The 19,678-nt window shown below is 45.1% G+C and overlaps 1 protein-coding gene across 1 annotated transcript; it reads right to left on the minus strand.

Annotated features, from left to right (window-relative positions):
• Positions 1 to 241: 241 nt before the first annotated feature.
• Positions 242 to 1,989, minus strand: LOC101754895 (DELLA protein DWARF8). Its single transcript, XM_004969250.3, has one exon. The coding sequence runs from the start codon at positions 1,882 to 1,884 to the stop codon at positions 463 to 465; it is 1,422 nt and encodes a 473-aa protein (XP_004969307.1). The 5' UTR covers positions 1,885 to 1,989; the 3' UTR covers positions 242 to 462.
• Between the last annotated feature and the right edge of the window lie 17,689 nt (positions 1,990 to 19,678).

The raw sequence follows: 19,678 nt of genomic DNA on the forward strand, positions 1-19,678 counted from the left end.
CTAGTGCTTTTCTTCTTCTTCTTCTTTTTTGAAAGATTACTAGTGCTTTTCTGATGGATGAGGATCGCGTAGAAGCATTGGCGGTTGCTGGTGTCAGCAGCTGAGAAATTGCCGCTGGTGCCTTGCCGTGCTCCGTGTCTCGCCAGGCCACGCAGGCAGAGACGGGACGAGGATGCTGACGGCCATTCGGTCTATCCGACTAGCACAATACGTCAATACTACGCCAGTGTAGTTTCTAGAGTTTCTACGACTGCAATGGCATTTTCCATGGACGCTTTCAGTCTCGGTGCCGTTTTATTCAACTATGACGGCATCGCTAACAGAATTTCATGTCATTTCAGATTCCTCAGTCTGCCTGCCAGGCCATTTACGATCGATTTTCACCGGACCGGCCCCTGCCGCGATTTTACAGTAACCCCCGCTATTCTTACCAATTTACAGTAGCTGCCATGTCCTAGCTAGCTAGCTGCTGCAGCTGATATTGCTCTCCTCGCTGCCGCTGCTGCCGTCCGCGTTGCTGTCACTGTGGTTGTTCTCCTCCGCCCGCCACGCGGACGCCGAGAAGAGCGGCCGCCCGTGCCACCCCAGCGTCAGGCACCCGTCGGCCTCCTCCACGCAGTGGCCCTCCCCGGAGAAGAGCCCCACCAGCATCCTCGCCTGCCGCAGCGCGTTGGCCCCCAGCGGCACGCCGGCCAGGCCCGCGCGCCCCAGCCTGTCCCGCCACCGCCGCAGCGGCTCGTGCCGCTCCCTGCGCTCCGCGCCCTCGCCGCACACGATGTCGCATATCTCGCGCTCCAGGTACGCCTCGGCCGCCGCGTCGCCCGCGCCGCCGCTCGCCGCGTCCAGGGAGTCGAACACCGCCGAGTAGTAGAAGAGCGCCTCCGTGAACCGGTCCAGGAACCCCGGCTTGTTGTGGTCCGCCTCCTGCTCCACCACCGTGAACACCCTGGGGCGCATGGACGACACGCAGTCGAGGACGGCGTCGATGGGCGCCCGGGCGTCGTCGGCCGCCGTGGACGGGTCGGCGACGAGGCGGTGGAGCTGGAGCACGGAGTTGACGGCGACGGCCTCGCCCTGCGACACCTGCAGCATCCACGGGCGGATCTCGTCGAGGCGGTTGGCGGCCACGCCGCGGAAGGAGAAGTGGACGCGCACGGAGCGCGCCAGGTCGGCGAGGCGGACGCCGACGTCGCGGAGGTCGTCGCGGCCGGGCGGGGAGGGCGGGCCAATGCCGGTGAGGCGGAGGAACGGCGGCCCGCCGGGGCGGAGCGCCAGGGCCTGGATCAGCGCGGGCCACTGGAGGCCCTGCATGAGGTTGAAGTCGATGATGTGGACGTGCTTGCAGCCCTGGACGGCCTCCAGGATGGCCTGGTTGGCCGTGAAGTGCGCGAACTTGAGGTAGGGCCCCGCCTCGTAGAAGTGGTGGTAGAGGAAGGCGTGGTCGGCGTCGGCGTCGGCGGCGGCGGGCTGGGGCGGAGGTGGCGACGGCGTGGGAGGGAACAGCCTCCGGGACAGCGCGGCGGTGAAGTGGACGGCGACGCGGCCGATGCCGGAGCCCGGCGAGACGGCGGCGAGAGCGGCGTGCGCGTCGGCCAGGTGCGCGGACGCGCCCGCGTGGTCCCCGGCCTCGACGGCGCCGGCGCAGCTCATGAGGAGGTGCACCAGGCGGATGCCCGCGGCCTCCTCCTCCTCCCGCCGCATCGCCGCCAGCGCCGCGGCGAAATCGGGCAGCACCGCGGGCATCGCCGCGTGCATGTCCGCCGCCGCGTCCGCGTAGTACGCCACCCCGGCGGCGTCGGGCACCACGGTGGGCAGCGGCGGCAGGGAGACGTCGAGCCCCGGCTCCGCGGGCCACTGGAAGGGGAACGCGCCGCCCATGGCCATGGGTCGGTGGTGGGGGAGGCGGCTCGGTGGCGTGGGCGGTGACGCGGTCAGTAGAGTGACGGCGTCGCGCTTGGCGGGCGGTGAGTGATGTGGAGGGGACTGAGGAGACGGGCGGGCGGGTCGCGGGGGGTTAAGGTGCGGGGAGGTGACGTCGGAAAGGCACGGGGAGGTCGGTTACACGTGGAGAGGCGGGCACGAGCACGGGGCGGGCGGGGACACGTAGGCCTCGGGAAGGATTCTGAGGCCGGCGAGCGGACCGAGGCGCCGTGGGGGCGGCCTGCTCCTTCTGTCAATTCCTGTTTCCTGATCTTGTCTGCGGGGATCTCATCTCGGAGTGTGCAATCTTGTAACCGCACCCAAATTTTACTCGGAGTACTGTATGAAGGCAGTAGAGACTAGAGAGACTACCGCGCAACCCGTAGGAAGTTTCCTCACTGTCGCTGTACAAACCTTCCTCTCACGTCTTCAACTCGAGAAAGTAAAACAGAAGTTCCACGCACGCGTCGGATCTTCGCACAGGAAAATGCGTCGCACACGATCTATCAGTAGACCGTAGAGTTGAACACATAAATTTTAACGGCTCGTATTTGTATAAGCTTTGTGCTTTTATGATGGTATAAATCTATAGTAAGGGAAATTCAAGTATTTTATAACCCGCCAACACATGAATTCTTTCATGTACGAGTACCTTGTTAAGCTAGTTTATTTATAGAGTGCTAGTTTATTTATAGAGTCAATTTCCCCTTAGATTCTTAAACTATTCCTGAGATCTCATCTAGGTTCATGGTCTTTTAAAATGGCCATCTAGATCCACATTCTAATAAAGAGTGATTATGGAGGTCCACAAATACCCACATAAGCGCGTTTTGCCTATGTGGTAATGTCAACGTGTCATTTTTTAGAAAATATATGGTAACAAAACTAGGGTAGTACAACCGCGAATAACACTTTTTTCCTCGCACAACATAGATTTTCAAATTTGGATGATGAAAAATCAAGTGTTGAAAGACAATAAGGTCTTGTTTGTTTGAGCTTCTTGGCAGCTTCTCAGTGTGAAAAAATTAGAATGTCAAACAAAACAATGAAATTCTCGTGCAGCTTTCAAAAAGTCAGAAGCCTAGAAAAGGCTGAGTTTTATATGAAAAAGTTTGGTTTTTTAGTTTTTCGTAGCATTTTGAGTCCAGAAAACTAAACATATCTTCTGAAAGCTATTACAGGCTTTTCATAATAAAAAACCAGCAGTAGCTTTTCAAAAAGCTCCAAAAGTTGCACCTCAAACAAACAGGTCCTAAAACACTGGATAAATCTAACGAGTGAAATTCCAGGTTAGTTTTTAAACTCTAAGCCACTTATGCTTTTTGGAGTTGTGCCAAACATACCTGGAACCCTACATTTTAATTTGCCTCAACTATTGGATAACTCTAACGAGTGAAATTCTGTTCATAACATTTTTAATGGAAACTTTATTAGTACTCGCACCAATGTTGGTTTAGCAACATTAAACTCTCTACTCCGGCGAATGATAAAAGATACATGTAGAAATACAATTCGGCTAATGGCTGCTTAAGACAATATTTCTCATGATATATGCTTAAGTTTTACATTTATGCACAACAAATCCCCATTTTTTCGAAGGCATTGCCAAAGTAGTTATTTGTATTACTTTCATATAATTGTAGATTCAAATAATTTAGCTAAGCATGTTGTTTTCACATGTATTTTGTTCTCTATAGTTTATCTAGATAGATATGTGAATCGTAAAGTTATGTTGGGTATGAACCCAGTGGTTGGTGGCTTGATCCATTCAAATGTCGGTGACTATTCATGATGGGCAAACTAGCTAGACTTATATATGCTTTATTCGTAAAGTAGAGATGCATAGGGCTTCCTCCTATCACCCCTATATCTTGCCTCCCCGTTTTAGATGATAAAGTACAAACTTTGTTAAATGCTTTGAGTTTACGAGATATTTGAAAGCAATTCTACTCACTATAAGTAATATGTTCATTTCTCTTAATATTTGCTTGTTTTTTTCCAAAAAAAAGAAGTTAAATGTTCATTTTCTCCATAAGCGTTATCTTTTCTTGGTGGAGAGTTGGAGTTCATTTCTAGGGAGTAGCTAGCTAGGTGAATAAATTTTGTTTTGGAAGATGCTAGGTGAACAACAAATGAACTCCAGTTGGGTCACCGGCGAGCAGAGGAGCATGAGAGACAGCAGCGGCTTGCTCCCTCACCCCTCGCTCTCCCACTCCTGCTCCACGCCTGCTGCTCACCATGATTGATGGTAATTCTCCCCCTTATCCTTTGAATGGATCTGCCATCACTGGGTTTTCAACCTGGCAGAGTCTTCAGTGAAAAAATTGGCAAGCGGTACGGTTTTTCGGTGAACTCTATTGGGAAACTAGCAAGTTTGGGCTTTCTCTTGCTAGTATCTTTCAGTTGAAATAAATTCAGGCTCACTGAGGAATCTGTTGGAATCTACCTTCAATCTGTTATAGGAGGCTTTGCTAATTATTTTTTAGTGCATCAACTGGATCAATAGGTTTTCGGATTTGCTGTCTCTTGCAAACAAGTTGGTTTTGCTGTTTTGGGGCTCAACTCTTTTTCTTCGGTGGATTTCAAGTTGGCTTTTCTTCTCTGCAATGATGCTAGCTTTGCGAAAGCTTTAGCATTCTCCAAGTCTGATTCAGGGCCCTCTTTCACCTAGGAAGAAGTTCATTCGAAGAAAGGCAAACTCTCTTTTGCGGATGTAGCCAGAGCTCCCCCTCCACCTCTCTCGGGAGCAAATGCAGTTCTCTCGAGAGCTAATGTTGCTTGGAGGCTCAAGGATCATTTGCAACGTTCAAGTTCATATCATATTGGCTCATTTCATTCTCACTCGAGGCCTTCTGTTTTTCAGAGAACTTCTTTCCCTCGCAAATCGGTTTTTCATCGCCTAGAATTTGAAAATTCACGGGACAATTTTCAAACTTCAAAAGGTCAACGGGCTGCATTGGTTCATGGGTCAAAAAGCCTAGCTTTCACGAGGCCCGATACTGTTGCAGAGTTTCCCATTTACCGTCTAAGGTGTTTATCTCCCAACCATTCAAGGAACGATTGTCGAAGCTTGATCAAGTGCTGGCACTGCAAACAACTAGGTCACGTCCTGCTCACTTTTTTCACGATCTCCAAAGGTTTAAGCAGTTAAGTGGTTGCTCAAGGAGCTGTAAATTTCCCCCCGCTCTCTCGGTTGGCCTCCCAACGCCGGGAGCTCATGGTTTAGGAACCCCAGGCTACTGACTCATGGGCCTAGCACAATTGGGCCTCCGTGTTTTGCCTCCCTTGTTGAGTTTGGCTACTCTGTACTTAGCATTCCAAGGGACATTGCCCCTTCGTCTTCCTCGGCTCCCCCTCCTTCATCCACACCAAACCCTAGTGAGGAACCTAAGCAAGAAGACGGTGGAGATGATCCTGCACCCTCACCCTCGACAATGGCCTTCCTCAACATCGACCCCACACCTATGCTCCTCCCGGGTTTCAACAAAGTCCTGGTGGAAGGCAGAGAGAAGTACATTAGGGTCGTCACTTCAAGAGCGCGACAGGGCAACAATGATCTCGCAATCGTCACCGTCTCCAATCTGCCTCCCGGTGAGATACCCTTTGCTGACCTCCGCAGCATCATCCTATAGCTCTTGATAGATGAGTATGGTTTAGCAGTTAAGGAAGTTCATAGATGCCTCTTTGGTAGAGGTCAAGCTATGTTCATTTGAATCGTGTTTCTGATAGAGATATATTGGTCCATCATAGTCCCCATCAACTCCATGGAATGAACCTAGATTTCATCAATCATAATAGAGGGGCAAATGCTTGAAGGGTTATTTTCAATACAGAGTGTTGGCTCATGCTTCTTGGTTACCCTCCAAATGATCATTCTGTTGAGGACATTTCAGATGCAATCAAATCTTTTGGCAGACTAATTGTATGGCAGAAAGATAATGTCCTGGCAAGAATCATTATCAAAGCTCGCGTGACTGATCTAGTGGATCTACCTCACTACATTATTATGTTAGAAGGTGATAATTTTGAGGGGGGCAACCTTAACTGTCCAATGTGAGATTATTCATCAGAATATGTTAGGAGGCCTGCTGCAAGATGAAGACATTCCACCTGGTGGTCTTGATGATAACTTTGTCTTCCCTGGTTTTGGAGTTAACCAAGTGGATCAGCAGTTTGATCAAGATCCTGCTTCCCTCAGCCACAGGCCCTGGAAAATAAGGGCAATGCTGACCAGCTCTTACCTGATCTAAATCAGAATCCAGATGATCATGTTCAAAAAGAGGACCGAGCCTAGGAAGTGGATAATGATCAAGAAGAGGACATTCATCAACCTCCTGAAACCATGAAACTAGAAGTGCAGCAACAAATTGAGATGGACCTGCAACTCAGTCTGCCAGCTCCCCTAGGTTCCTCCTCCAACTCAACCATTGCATCCTCAGACACTTCTCCTAAGACAAATGGGGAAACCCAAGCTACAGTCCAATCACAACAGCAGATGAATGGACTTAATAACCATAAAGATGAACAAGTAGAAGAGCAATTGGATGCTGAGGTGGTGTTTGCTTTACCTGCTATTCCTCAAAGACAGGTTGGTCATAGCATTGTTGAACCAGTTAACATCATGCCCCAGGAAGGTGAAGGGGATCAGATGGACATTGATCAAAATTATCACGATCGCCTCCAAGAGTTGGCTGCTCCAATCCTTCCAGTTCACAATCAGCAAAATCAAATTCAAGAGTTGGCTGCCCCAGGACATGGCAATGATCCAGTTATTAATTTGAACTTGAACATCAACATGGCCCTCACCAGCTTTGACAACTTCCAGTCCATGGATCCAAAGCCCTTTGATTTTTTTGGATCAATGATGCCAGCAATCCCAAGCCTGATCTCTATAGGCTTTGGGCCAAACACTTTTCTCCAGTGGGCTGCCCTGAGCATGTGGTCCAGATCCCAAGGATTGAGCCTCTTTCTTTACTATCATGCCTTTATCACCAAACCAGTTTGAATGGGCTAAGAAGTTCCTATCTTCTCAGGCTTAGAGAGTCATGATAAAATGCATTGATTTGTCAGCAGTGATGTCATTTTACCCTGCCAGCTGACTGCCCTGAAAATGCTGAAGTTAAATGCTCTCCTCCTAAGGAGTTCATGGATAGCTCATTTGTTAATGAATCATTTGATACCCCCCTTTTGGATGAGGAATCTTTGAAGATGAATGCTAACTCTGATGAAACACCACCTGCCAGTACAAGGAAATCTCGTAGGTCCACTCCTGTGGTGGAAACTGAAACAAGAAGGAGTCTAAGAATTAGAGACAACAACAATGACTTTAAGCATGATAGTTGTACTAGCAAAAACTGTCTGGTCTGTGCTACGCAACCCCCAGCCATTCCAGCTACAACCCTTAAGAACATTGATGAATCTGTGTGCAAAATAACACCTGGTGTGTTATCAGATGATACCATACTCAATAAGAACAAGACCAAGAAACCAGTTGGAGACAAGAAGACTTCAAAGAAGGTGATCTCCTCTAAGAAGGAAAAGGGCAAGAACAAGCAAGAAGATGATGATCCCAATGAAGCAAACAAGAAAGCCAAGAAGTAATCGGTCACTATGTGTCCTAGGTGTGTGTAGTTTCATAGTTCCGGGGACCCATCTCCCTCTTTTGTTGATCTATATGGATTCTGGTGGGTTGTGCACCTTAAGGGTGACTTTTAAAACTCTAGTGAACTGGTTTATCGGTATGATGGGATTTCTTTTCTGTTTGGTCTGGTTTCCTCAAAGCCTCTTTGTTGTGATGTTTTATTTGCATTTAGTTGTGTGCTGTGCATCCAGCTTTTTTCCTCGCTTCCCATGTCTCATAAATGAATCAGAATCAAAATAGAAGAACCTGAACAGTTCTATACTGGAACATAAGGGGAATCAATTCAGAAGGCAAGTGGGATACCATTAGAAGCAAAATTATTGAATAAAAATGTGATGTTGTATGTTTACAAAAAACTAAAAAAGGAATGCTTTAATGCTCAGTTCATTAAAATTTTTTGTCCACACAGCTTTGACTCTTTTCAATCTGTACCCTATGTTGGAGCTTAAGGAGGAAGCATCATTCTATGGAATAATCTGAAATTTAGTAGTCAACTCACTTTTCAAAACAATTATGCTCAGTCAGTGGAATTTCAGTGTCAACTATCTGGGAAAAATTGGATCCTAACCAATATATATGCTCCTTGTACTCCTGAAGGGAAGCTGGTTTTCCTAGATTGGTTTAAACGAACTGAAATGCCTGAGGATTTCACATGGCTTATCGTTTGTGACTTCAACCTAATTAGATCTCCAAGTAATAGAAATAAACGGGGTGGGAATATTCAAGAAATGCTAAAAATCAATGAAGCAATTAGCAGACTGAGATGGGTGGAAATACCTCTTAAAGGTTATAAGTATACATGGACAAATAAACAATAGAACCCATGAGAGAACTTGAAAGGTTAGGAATAGAGATAAAATCCCATGAGCCAAAAATATCACTTCAAGCAATTCAAATTAAGCCAACCTTGCAAGAGGAAATCTTAGATAAACAATTAGCTGACACAACTATGCAAACTCTAAAGAAAAATATAGTAGAAGGGAAAGTTAGTGAATTCAGAATTGATCAAGAGGGTCTAATATGGTTCCAAAATAGGTGTGTCTCCCAAATTATGCTACACTCAAAAATAAAATTTTACAAGAAGCCCATTCCTCCCTTTACACAATCCACCGTGGGAGCACAAAGTCTGCTCATTTCCTACCGGTTAAAAGAACGTATTCCTTAAAAAAACATGCCAAGCTTTATATCCAACAAATAGTATCTTTGCATGGGCCCAATAAAAATTGAATCTGATAGAGATCCTCGTTTTGTTTCTGTTTTTTTGAGAAGCTTACTTAAGTCACTTGGAACAAATCTAGAGTTTAGTACAACATATCATCCCCAAACCGATGGTCAAACGGAAAGGGTCAACTAAATCATAGAGGATATGCTTAGAGCTTGTGTTCTTGAATTCAAGGGAGCATGGGATGAATATTTACCTCTAGCAAAATTTACTTATAATAACAGCTTCTAAGCTAGTATTCAAATGGCACCATATGAATCTCTGTATGGGAGAAGATGTCGATCACCTATTTGTTGGGATGAAGTTGGAGAAAGGAAAATGTTAGGACCTGAAATAATACAAGAGGCTGAAGACAAAGTAAAAGTCATCAGAGAACGATTGAGGATAGTCCAAAGTAGACAAAAGAGCTATGCCGATAATAAAATAAGGAAGCTTGAGTTTGATATAGGAGGACTAGTATATCTAAAAGTGCCACCAATGAAAGGAGTAAACAAGAAACTAAGTTCAAGATATATAGGACCATTTTCAATTATTGAGAAAATTGGAGAAGTGGCATATAGACTAGAACTACCAGATTCACTAGCAGGAATTCATAGTGTGTTCCATGTGTCAATACTCCAAAAATATCTTCGTGAACTAGAAGAATATATTGAAATACCAAGAGAACAACTACAAGAATATTTAACCTATGAAGAGTAGCCAACACATATCCTTGATACAAAGGAGAGAGAAACAAGACGTAAGACGAGTCGATTCCTCAAGATTCAGTGTGGAGTAATCACTCAAAAGATGAGGTCACATGGGAACAAGAAGAGGATATAAGGAAAACCTATCCATACCTATTCCAAACCTAAAGGTATAAATTTCGAGGAATAAATTTAATAAGGAGGAAAGACTGTAATAATCTAAAAAATGTAAATACATATGGACCATTGTGTAATTTTTAGAAATTAGACTGCAGTTTTGCTCAAGCCTGCAACTGCAAAATCGCAAAACCAAGTCCAGAACTGTGTCGAATAGTATATACGATGTTTGTGCTGTAGCAATAAAATAAATTAAGGGAAAGAAAGGAGATAAGAAGGAGATGTAGCTTGCAGTAGTAAAAAATAATAATAAAAGAAGACCCTGGACACTATAAGCTTCCTTAGCTCCCACGTATCCCAGCAGATAGAGATTAGAAAACTCAACCATGGTAGAAACTAACCCAACCATGATCAAGTCTTGCAGTATATATACAGCCCTCTCCTCCGCTCACAGTCTGCACAAAAAATTCTCAAAAACCAAAGCATAATAGGGTTGGGAGAGATCAAGGGAAATATGAGGTTTGGAAGTAATCTTGCTGCTAAAGTATGCACCTCTAACAGATTTACTTTCTTACTGCTCTTGATTTCTGTTCTTTTCTCCCTGTTCTTGCTAGTTCTCTTAAGTCCCGTACATGTCCAGTACTAGTGCTTGTTTGTGTATAGCCTTTGCCTTGCTTCCCGTAACAAGCTGAGTTAGTTAAACTACATGTTCCCAGTCATGCTTGTAGTATTTTAATATATATAGTCAATCACACACAAGGGCACACCGTACTTGGCAACTAAATTAACTAAACATTGTACTTACATGTTCACTGATAAATGATGTTAGTTGATGAACCATGGTCCTGATGCCAGCATCATTGCTACCGGCAAGAACGTAGTACTCTGGATGAATGCTTTTGAGCATGTTTTCATGAGTTCAGAGCTCTGTAATTAGAATAAAATAACCGAAAAAAACATGTTTGATCTTACTAAAATCTGATGACTATTTTACATACAAAAGAACATCTATATAGATTGACTCTGGAGGTGTCACACTTGATGTTGCTTGAACTGAACTGATGAATACATGCACATGGTATTGATCTAAATATTACCCAGTTTGTAGTATTGATGAATATGTGCCCACTTGATGGACTGTCAACATTTAATAATTACTCTCACTAATTAAGTTGAATGCTAAAGACTGTAATAATTTAATTGAAACTCATCCAATATGTTAGGTCCTGATTGCAAGGAGGACAAGGAAGAACACAGTGAACCAATCAAGGCAAGCTACGCATATCAGAACCTATTAAATCATGACATATGTAACTAACTATGAGATGATAATTAAAAACTGAACTCTAGTCATCATAATTTGGGAAAAGAATTGTTTATTACTTAGCCTGGGACAACCAATCCTTAAAACTGTGATATGCAGCAAGGCTGGTATCTGGGTGAGATAGGCATCCTCATTCAAGTAGAGGATATGGTGTAGGTTTCTCAAAGATGGGGTAATACTATAAGGTGGAAATTATGGTGACTTAATGAATACTTCTCCGCAGAGAAATACTAAAGACTATGAACTATTATTGTCCATGTTTATCTTTAAATGCCAACTCTCCTGTGGTAAGTAGGAACATATGTTCAGAACTTAACTTGTTGAGTATGGTAACATGCTCATTTGCTTGCTTGTGTTTTACTGATATGCGCAGAAATGAAAGAAGAGGAAGGTGTGGTCGGGATAGGGAGTGACGACTATGAACAACAGTAGTTGTAGTTTAGTTTCTATCACAATAAAATTGGTGATTAGTACACCAATGCAACTCTTGTATGCTTGGAATCATGAATAAAGAATGAATGTCACTTTAGTTAAGATGAAACTACTATTCCATATTGCCTTGTACCCTTATGAACTGCAAGTGTTTACAAGTGTACGGCGGCTGCCATCTCCAAGTTTATGTTTAGGGTGTGACAACTATCAGAGATGAATTTAGCCAGGAACATAGAGGACATGAGGAAAAGGCAAATCTCTTGTGAAATGCCTACAAAGACAGGATGGGAACTACTGAATTTACACATATGTACTTTGATTTGGATGATCTGCTTGTCCCAGATCAATGAGTTAAACTGGTTGGAGGAACCCTTCACTAAGGAAGAAATTGACAAAATTATTGTTGATCTCCCAAACAATAAATCACTTGGGCCGGATGGCTTTAATTGAGAATTTTTGAAAAAAATGCTGGCCTCTAATCTCACAAGAATTTTATGATCTTTATGAACAATTTTTTGATAGAAACATATGTGTGAGAAGTATTAATAACTCATACATGACTTTGATACCTAAGAAGGATTGCCCTTTATTTGTTGGGATTTTAGGCCAATTTTGCTCCTAAATTCATCCATCAAGCTAATCACCAAAATCTTAGCAGACAGGCTGCAACAGTTGATTCTCATATTAATCCACCAAAATCAATATGGATTAATTAAAAGCATATCCATCCAAGACTGCTAGTATGGCCTTTGAATATCTACATATTTGCAAGGCTTCCAAGAAGGAGATAGTGATCCTAAAACTTGATTTTGAAAAAGCCTTTGATAAAATTGAGCATCAAGCCATTATGGAAATTCTCAAATACAAAGGATTTGGTGGTAGATGGATTGGTTGGATTAAAGACATATTCAGCTCAGGAACCTCCTTCATTATTCTGAATGGTGTACCAGGGAAAGTATTTCACTGCATAAAGGGTGTCCGACAAGGAGATCCCCTCTCAACATTACTCTTTGTCCTTGCTGCAAATTTGTTACAATCCATAGTTAACAGAGCCAAAGACCAAAGTTTGCTCACATTGCCTATCCCTGAAAAGGCTGGTGATGATTTTCCAATTATTCAGTATGTTGATGATACTCTACTGGTTATGGAAGCCTGTCCTCAGCAGTTGGCAACCCTTAAAGAATTATTAAACTCCTTTGCTGATTCTACTAGGTTAAGGGTTAACTATAGCAAGTCAGTCATGGTACCACTGAACATCTCTGAAGAAAAATTTGAAAGCCTACCGGTCGCATTTAATTGTCTCAAAGGTAGCCTCCCATTCACATACCTTGATCTTCCTCTAGGGACTACAAAGCTAGGCATAGAAGAATTCCTACCTCTGATTCAGCGAATTGAAAAAAAGGCTTACATGCACCTCGACATTCCTCACCCAAGGAGGAAAATTGGAAATGGTCAATTCAGTGCTTTCATCATCTGTAGTTTTCTACATTTCAACCATGAGGCTACACAAAGGAGTCATCAAGCAGATAGATAAATACAGGAAACATTGCTTATGGAGTGGGGTAGATCTAAATTCAAAGAAGCCGGCCAAAGCTGCTTGGCATATGGTCTATGTACCAAAGAAGGAAGGAAGACTAGGAGTCATAAAACTCTCAGTTCACAATGATGCTCTTCTACTCAAGTTCTTACACAAATTTTTCAACAGGGCCGATATCCCTTGGGTTTACTTATTATGAGGAAATTACTATTCCAATTGTAAACTGCTTGGATAATTCAAAAAGGGATCCTTTTGGTGGAAAGACATTATCAAGCTCCTTGACTCCTTCAAAGGACTTGCTTGTGTTGTTATTGCAGACGGCTCCACTGTCTTCTTCTGGACTGACATCTGGAATAACATTGTACCCTCAATGGCATTCCTAGAACTTTTCTCTTTTGCCAAGAACAAGTTCATATCATACAAGACTATTGCAAATCGGCCAAACCTTATTCAGAACTTTCACTTACCTCTCTCAATTCAGGCGCATCAACAATTTCAGGAACTGGAGGAGATATTACTAAGTAATTTGCCATCGACTGATAAAAATCAGTGGCAATACATATGGGGTAATCATAACTTCTCAGCATCAAAGGCATATAAAGCTCTCATTGGACACGGTCAGGTTCATCCAGCCTTCCTATGGATATGGAGATCAAAATGCCAAATGAAGCATAAGGTGTTCTTCTGGCTACTTCTCAAGGATTGACTCAGTACTAGAGACCTATTAAGAAGGGAAAACATGGCTCTAGATTCGTATGTGTGTGGACTCTGCATCCTCCAAAGATTGCAAACTGTTACCCACCTCTTCCCAAGGTGCAATTTTATCATCTTGATATCGTGGTGCATCTGGACGACTAGGAATGATTGGTTGTTCAACAATGAAGATCACTCGGTTGATTCCTGTAGAAGAAAATACGAATTCTCTCTTGTTATGATAAGAGTAAGCCTAGTTCTGAACCTGCCATGTCAGCTTGGATCGATAGTCTGTAATTTTCCTTTGGCTATTTCCCTTTTTTTTCTTGTTTACTTAATTTCCTAGTCTGTAACTTTAAAAGCAGTAGGGGCTTGCCCCTCCTGTTCCTTAAAAAAAATCAAGAATTAACTTATGTCGCGAGTAAGGAGTAATACTGAAAACCAATACACATGGTTTCTTTTTTCCCCCTTTTTTGTGGGCTCACTTATCAGAATTTTGGTCATACGGGTCCAGGGGCACGTCAGGGCGTCGAGGTCGTTAGCCTCGGATGCAGCCGTGGTCCTAAAAGGGCAGAACAGAAATGAGGGGGCTGGACCCATGGATCAGGTGGTCCGGAATGCGTCGTTGCACGGGGGTACCCTCCTGTAACAAGAATTTGCCGATAGGGGAACGCCACCCGTACTTAACCTCCTGCAAATGCTTGCATTATCCTCAATAAGGAATTAAGGATCCCTTGCAGCACTGCCGAAAGCACAAGCTCACCTAATCAAGCTCATGTAGGTTTTGTCAGTTTGGCACCCATGGAACACGCCGTCCGTACCCCAGCAGGAGCACATGGCACCAACCAAAATGATTTCAACAACCGTTTCCACATCTGAAAATCCGGCCACGGGAGAGACCTCTGAAACTGGCAAGACTTTACGCAAAGCTTCCCGTCGAGGACGGCTCCGAAACTGTGAAATGTTTCCGTCTGCGAGCTGGATCTCGAGCGATGGGGAGGAGGAACGTGCGCTCTGAATATTTTTTGCACCAGGCAGGTGACGCTCCGATCGATCGAACGGGGGCGGGTCGCCCTCGCCCTCTTTCTTTCTCTTCCGGAAAACGAGGCCCGCTCGATGGGGTGGCGTATGGTAAGCGAGCAGGCTGGAAGATGCTCCCGTCTGCGTCGAGGCGGCGATGGTCCCCGAGACCTTTGCGTTCTGTGCTGCACGGCCGGAGCGGTCCTCGTTTGTTGGTTCAGTCGGTTGCGGCTCCCTTTCTGCTGTGAGAAACTTTTAGTTTTTTCTTTCAACAATTGTATTGCCTGAGAGGGTAACAGACCGTTTGGTTTGTAAAAGTTTCAGGGAAGAGCAGGGGTGTGTTAGATGTGCTAAGTCTATCAACTTGCCGTAAAATCGTGGTGGCGCTTCCAACCTGTCCGTGAGCGGTCGCCATCGGTTTTGACAAAGCGGCAACCTGCTGACTGTGATGAGATGGAGAGGCGCTAGAAATGAAGAGAAACCTCCTTCTATACTGAGAGGATAGCTGCAAGCTGCTAATTGTCTCTCTGGAATGTATGAATTAGAAAGCACCATCACCTGCTAAAGATTTGAAAACGCGGTTGCGTTTATATATATGATTTATACGAAAGAGCGCTCATCACGTGCGTGTGCGCGAGAGGATGAGGTTAATTATTTGAGCTCATGTTTGCTTTCCTGTGTATGTGGGAGGAATGCATGAGAAGGATTTCGTGAGTTCACTCTCATGTTCCAAAACATATATCTTGTACAGAAAAAGAAAATCAACGATTAGGAAATTTGAACTCTCCAAAACTTTTCAGCGAATGTTGTGCATAAAGGTGGCCCTTAGGGTGTATTGTGTGCAATATTAACATCGCAAGATGGATTGCGTCATTTGTATCATGCGTTAATCGACATTGTAACACTAATGGCATACGGTTGCACATTATAGCTACGATGAAACATGGAGTGCAGGATGAAACAGATCAGCTCAAATACATTGTGCATGAGTCGATGACGATACAAAAGTTGAAAAACTCAACTCCAAGACGCAGAGCTATGCAGGGTCGACGGGTTTCAGTCGTGTCCACGATAATCAGATATTCAGACAGTGGCAATACGGATTATCAGATATTCAGACAGAGGCAACACGGATTGTTGGTTCAACGTCCTAAATCAGACAGCGCTTATCGGTCTGTGTGCTGTCCATTTCCCTGTGGTACTAGTACTGCTACTGTACAACATCACCAGAAAAAAATACCTACTGGCAGCTGCCAGCGGCGAGCACGAGTCACCGATGAGTAAACGAGGCAGCGAGCGAGTGAAAGCATGACCAGACAAAAGCAGCATCGGCGGCGGTGCTAATCCGAATATTAGCAGTAAGTATCACTCAACCTGCTGTTACTGTGAGAAAAGCGCGTGTCCTATCGGAGTAGTAACATCAGATTAGGTGCCGAGTTACCATCACGGCGCACAACGCCATTGGTGTGGTCATCCATCGATCCGTCCATGCTTTAATAATGATACGAACAGTTCTAGCTTAAGCTAGGGATTTTTTTCAAGAGATGTGACCTTCAGTCGTCAGAAGATTGGTCTCTGACTCTCTGGTTAAGTCATTCACCCCCCTTATTCAGGCCTTTTCTTTTGCAACTAACGAAAGTGAAGTAACTTAGTCGCATTTCGACTTCAATGCTCAAGAAAAAAGATTCGTATCCAAATTCATATAGAATGCTTGAGAGCCCATGGAAGCTTCCTTTCCCACCCGTGTTACCCTTTTGGAATATTTTCAAGTCTTGCATTTGAGTAGAATTCTAAGTGCCTGGAACAATCCAATCTCGTGTTCTGTATATATGCATTACGAAGTGAGGTTACAAAGAGAGTTTCTTTGTCTCTGAAAAGGTACCAGAGTTAATTATAACACAGAATTGATACAGTTTTTATTATTTTTCATGGAATGTAAAAAATCCCACCTACGATAGCCACTGAAATATCCAATTTGCAGTAAGGTTTCACCAAAAAAAAAGGAAAAAGAAAATTGCTGCAGTGTCTACCACCGGTGAAGCTGCCACCCCCTTCCCTCGGGTCATTCTGACATTCTGTGGAAGAGGTTCTGAGGTTTTTATGTCTGGTGGTATTGATTTGGTTCTAAATTTTCTACCATTTTTTATGTCTCCTACTCTCGCGTGTTGCATGCCGTGCTATCTGGAGGGCCCTCCTTTTTCCTTTTTGTCTTTCTTGAGCAAGCCGGGTGCCGGTAGCCCTGGATATGTTGCAACCATGTGTTCAATGGAGTTCTTGATGTGTTTTACTGTTGGCATGTGGGACGGTATTAAACTGGTGCAAGGATAGGAACAACTCTAGAAGTTGCTTCTATTTTTATGTAATCCGGAAGGAGAGAGAGCGAGTTCTTTCATCTGTTGTTACTGAAGGAAAAGAAATGTATGTATGTAATTCTCACGGTTCCTACGTACGATGGATGCGATGTGATGGCAAGAGGATTAATGAAATCACGGGCACACATCGATTCAATTTTTTAACCGAATGCAGGGGACATCTCGAGCTCGGATTAGAATTGGATTAGTTTACGAGCTGATGAAAGAGCGAGCACCGTGGCCGCGCGTGTATCTCTGCTGAACTGACAGAAAGATGCGTACTTGCTGGTACTGCTCCCCTGACGTCCCTTTTTCTCCGCTTTCAGGTAGAGATGTCGATGCAGATTCTCCGGCCGAGATTGCCATTGGTGATGGCCTGTTGACCGCCCTGAAGACCCGTGCAGAATAATCGTCGCCTGCCTGTGCTGTACCTGGCGATCGAGGCGCGTCTAAAATATTAGCAGCAGAGCAGGGCACACTGACTGGCCGAGCCGGCAATCCATGGCGTGACGCGCTTGTTGCGTAGCAGGTGGTGCCGAAAAAAACCCTGTCGGGGTCGGCCGTGCATGAATCCGCACCCTCTGAGAAATCATGTGCCCTGTGCCACTGTGCACTCCATATGAAGCTTTTCTTGGCCAAATCCAACTTGGCCAACGCGTTGCACGAGCTGTAGTGTTCAGTGGCTATCTGTTCGAGGGAAACAAAGATTTCAGTTCACGCCGGCAAGTTCGCCGCCGGTCAAGTTCCGCACGTCTGATCATCAGATCGGTCTGGTGGACGCATGGCTTCCTACGTGGCGTATGGTGAGCAGGCAATGCAAGGCAGCGTAGGCGGCCACTGGCGTCTCGTGAGGGCACAGGGATCCTGGCAGGAAGGTAGCTAGACCCGTACGCGTCACAGGCCAGGAAAGCGCTCGCCATGCTGCATGCAGTGCAGTAGTGCACCCATGTAGACGCCGTGCTTCACAGTTCAGAGCTGAGACTAGAGCGAGGACAGTTGCGGGCCGCGCCCGGCATCTATGCTGCTGACCTGAAGAGCTCCCAGCAATGTAAACCTGCCGGCTGCCGCTACCGTTTTCCCTAGGAAAGACAGTCACAGTGCGATGATGATCTCGTTGTCGTCTTGTCGACGAGCGCCGAGTGTGCTCCGCCACACGAGACATCACTAGCTACATTGAATTGAACAGGGACCAAATTTTAGCCTCGGAGCACATAAATAATCCCCCGCAGCGGGCCAACGAGCCCACTGTGTTTTTGCTGGGACAAGCGACCGCATGGGTACGAAACTGCGGAAGAGTTTGATACCAGGTGCTAAATTTTAACCGTGTCACATCGGATATTCGGATGAGAAGGATTAAATATAAGCTAATTATAAAACTAATTGCAGAACCTCAAGGGTAATTCGCGAGACGAATTTATTAAGGTTAATTAATCCACTATTAGCAAATGGTTGCTGTAGCATCACATTATCAAATCATGAACTAATTAGGTTTAATAGATTATCTCACGAATTAGACTCCATCTATACCATTAGTTTTGTAATTAGCCTATATTTAATACTTCTAGGATCGAAATATCCGATATGACAAGTGCTAAACTTTAGCACAGGAAGAGACGGTGAATTTCCTCGCGGCACATGAACAACGCCCGCCCACTCAACAGGGGGCCTGCCAGTCCCATCAGGCTCCGCGGAGCAAGCACCAGTTTCAGGTTTGGTTTCATGTTCGCCTGTGGGCTGTCAGCTGTGGCGATGGCAGGGGTCAGAAAGGATCAGAAGGCGGAAACACTAGTACCCACCACCTGGGGTCTAGTACTGGTGCCGGGCCGGGGCAGGAGAGCCTAGGAACCAAGGGAACCCCGTGACCGATTCGCTCGACGGCAGGCATACTGCTGATGTACAGTACTGCGTACTAGTCCACATTCCGATCCAGCGGCGCGCTACAGCTGCGCGTCCACCGAAAAAGCGAGTTGGAGTCGGATCTCAGCCGGCCCCCACCGCGGTCAGGTGGTTGGAAGCTTTAATCCTATCACATCACATGGTCGGATACTAATTAGAAGAACTAAATATAAACTAATTATAAAACTAATTGCAGAACTTCTAGACTAAATCGCGAGATGAATCTATTAAGTCTAATTAATTCATCATTAGTGAATGGTTACTGTAGCACTACATTGTCAAATCATAGACTAATTAGGTTTAATAGACTCGTCTCGCCATTTAACCTAGGATTTGTGTAATTAATTTTATAATTAGTCTAGATTTAATACTCCTAATTAGTATCAAACATTCGACGTTACAAGGGCTCCAAACAAACGAGCAGGGCGCCGGCCGCCGGTACGCCAAGGCCAAGCCGTGGCAGCCTGTCGAGCGTCCTGTCGAGAGGCAGGTGCAGACGTGCAGTTGTCTGGCGGCAGAGGAGACAGGCTGACATCCATCCACGGAAGAAAGGACCGCAAGCGGCGAGCGTGTAAACAGAAAGCCCATTAGTGCTTTCTTTTGCCAGGGCCCAGGTGTTTTTCCTGCAAGCTGCCGCAGCCGTCCGCCCGACAGACAGATGTGACTGGGCTGCATGCACCCCACGCTTAGAGATTGGTCCAATCTAGCCCATAAATATACCTTGCTACTACGTTACCGCACACATGAACCTACAGCTCCCTTTCTATGTCAAGCTAACTTTCCTCTTACTATATTTCCATTAGAAAAATGTGGAAAAAAAAATCAAAGTAGGAGGGGCC

The sequence above is a fragment of the Setaria italica genome, chromosome V (assembly GCF_000263155.2).
Source record: "Setaria italica strain Yugu1 chromosome V, Setaria_italica_v2.0, whole genome shotgun sequence".
Taxonomy (NCBI): domain Eukaryota; kingdom Viridiplantae; phylum Streptophyta; class Magnoliopsida; order Poales; family Poaceae; genus Setaria; species Setaria italica.

Coding starts and splice junctions, on each gene's coding strand:
- LOC101754895 (XM_004969250.3), bottom strand. CDS start 1,884: ATGGCCATGGGCGGCGCGTTCCCCTTCCAGTGGCCCGCGGAGCCGGGG.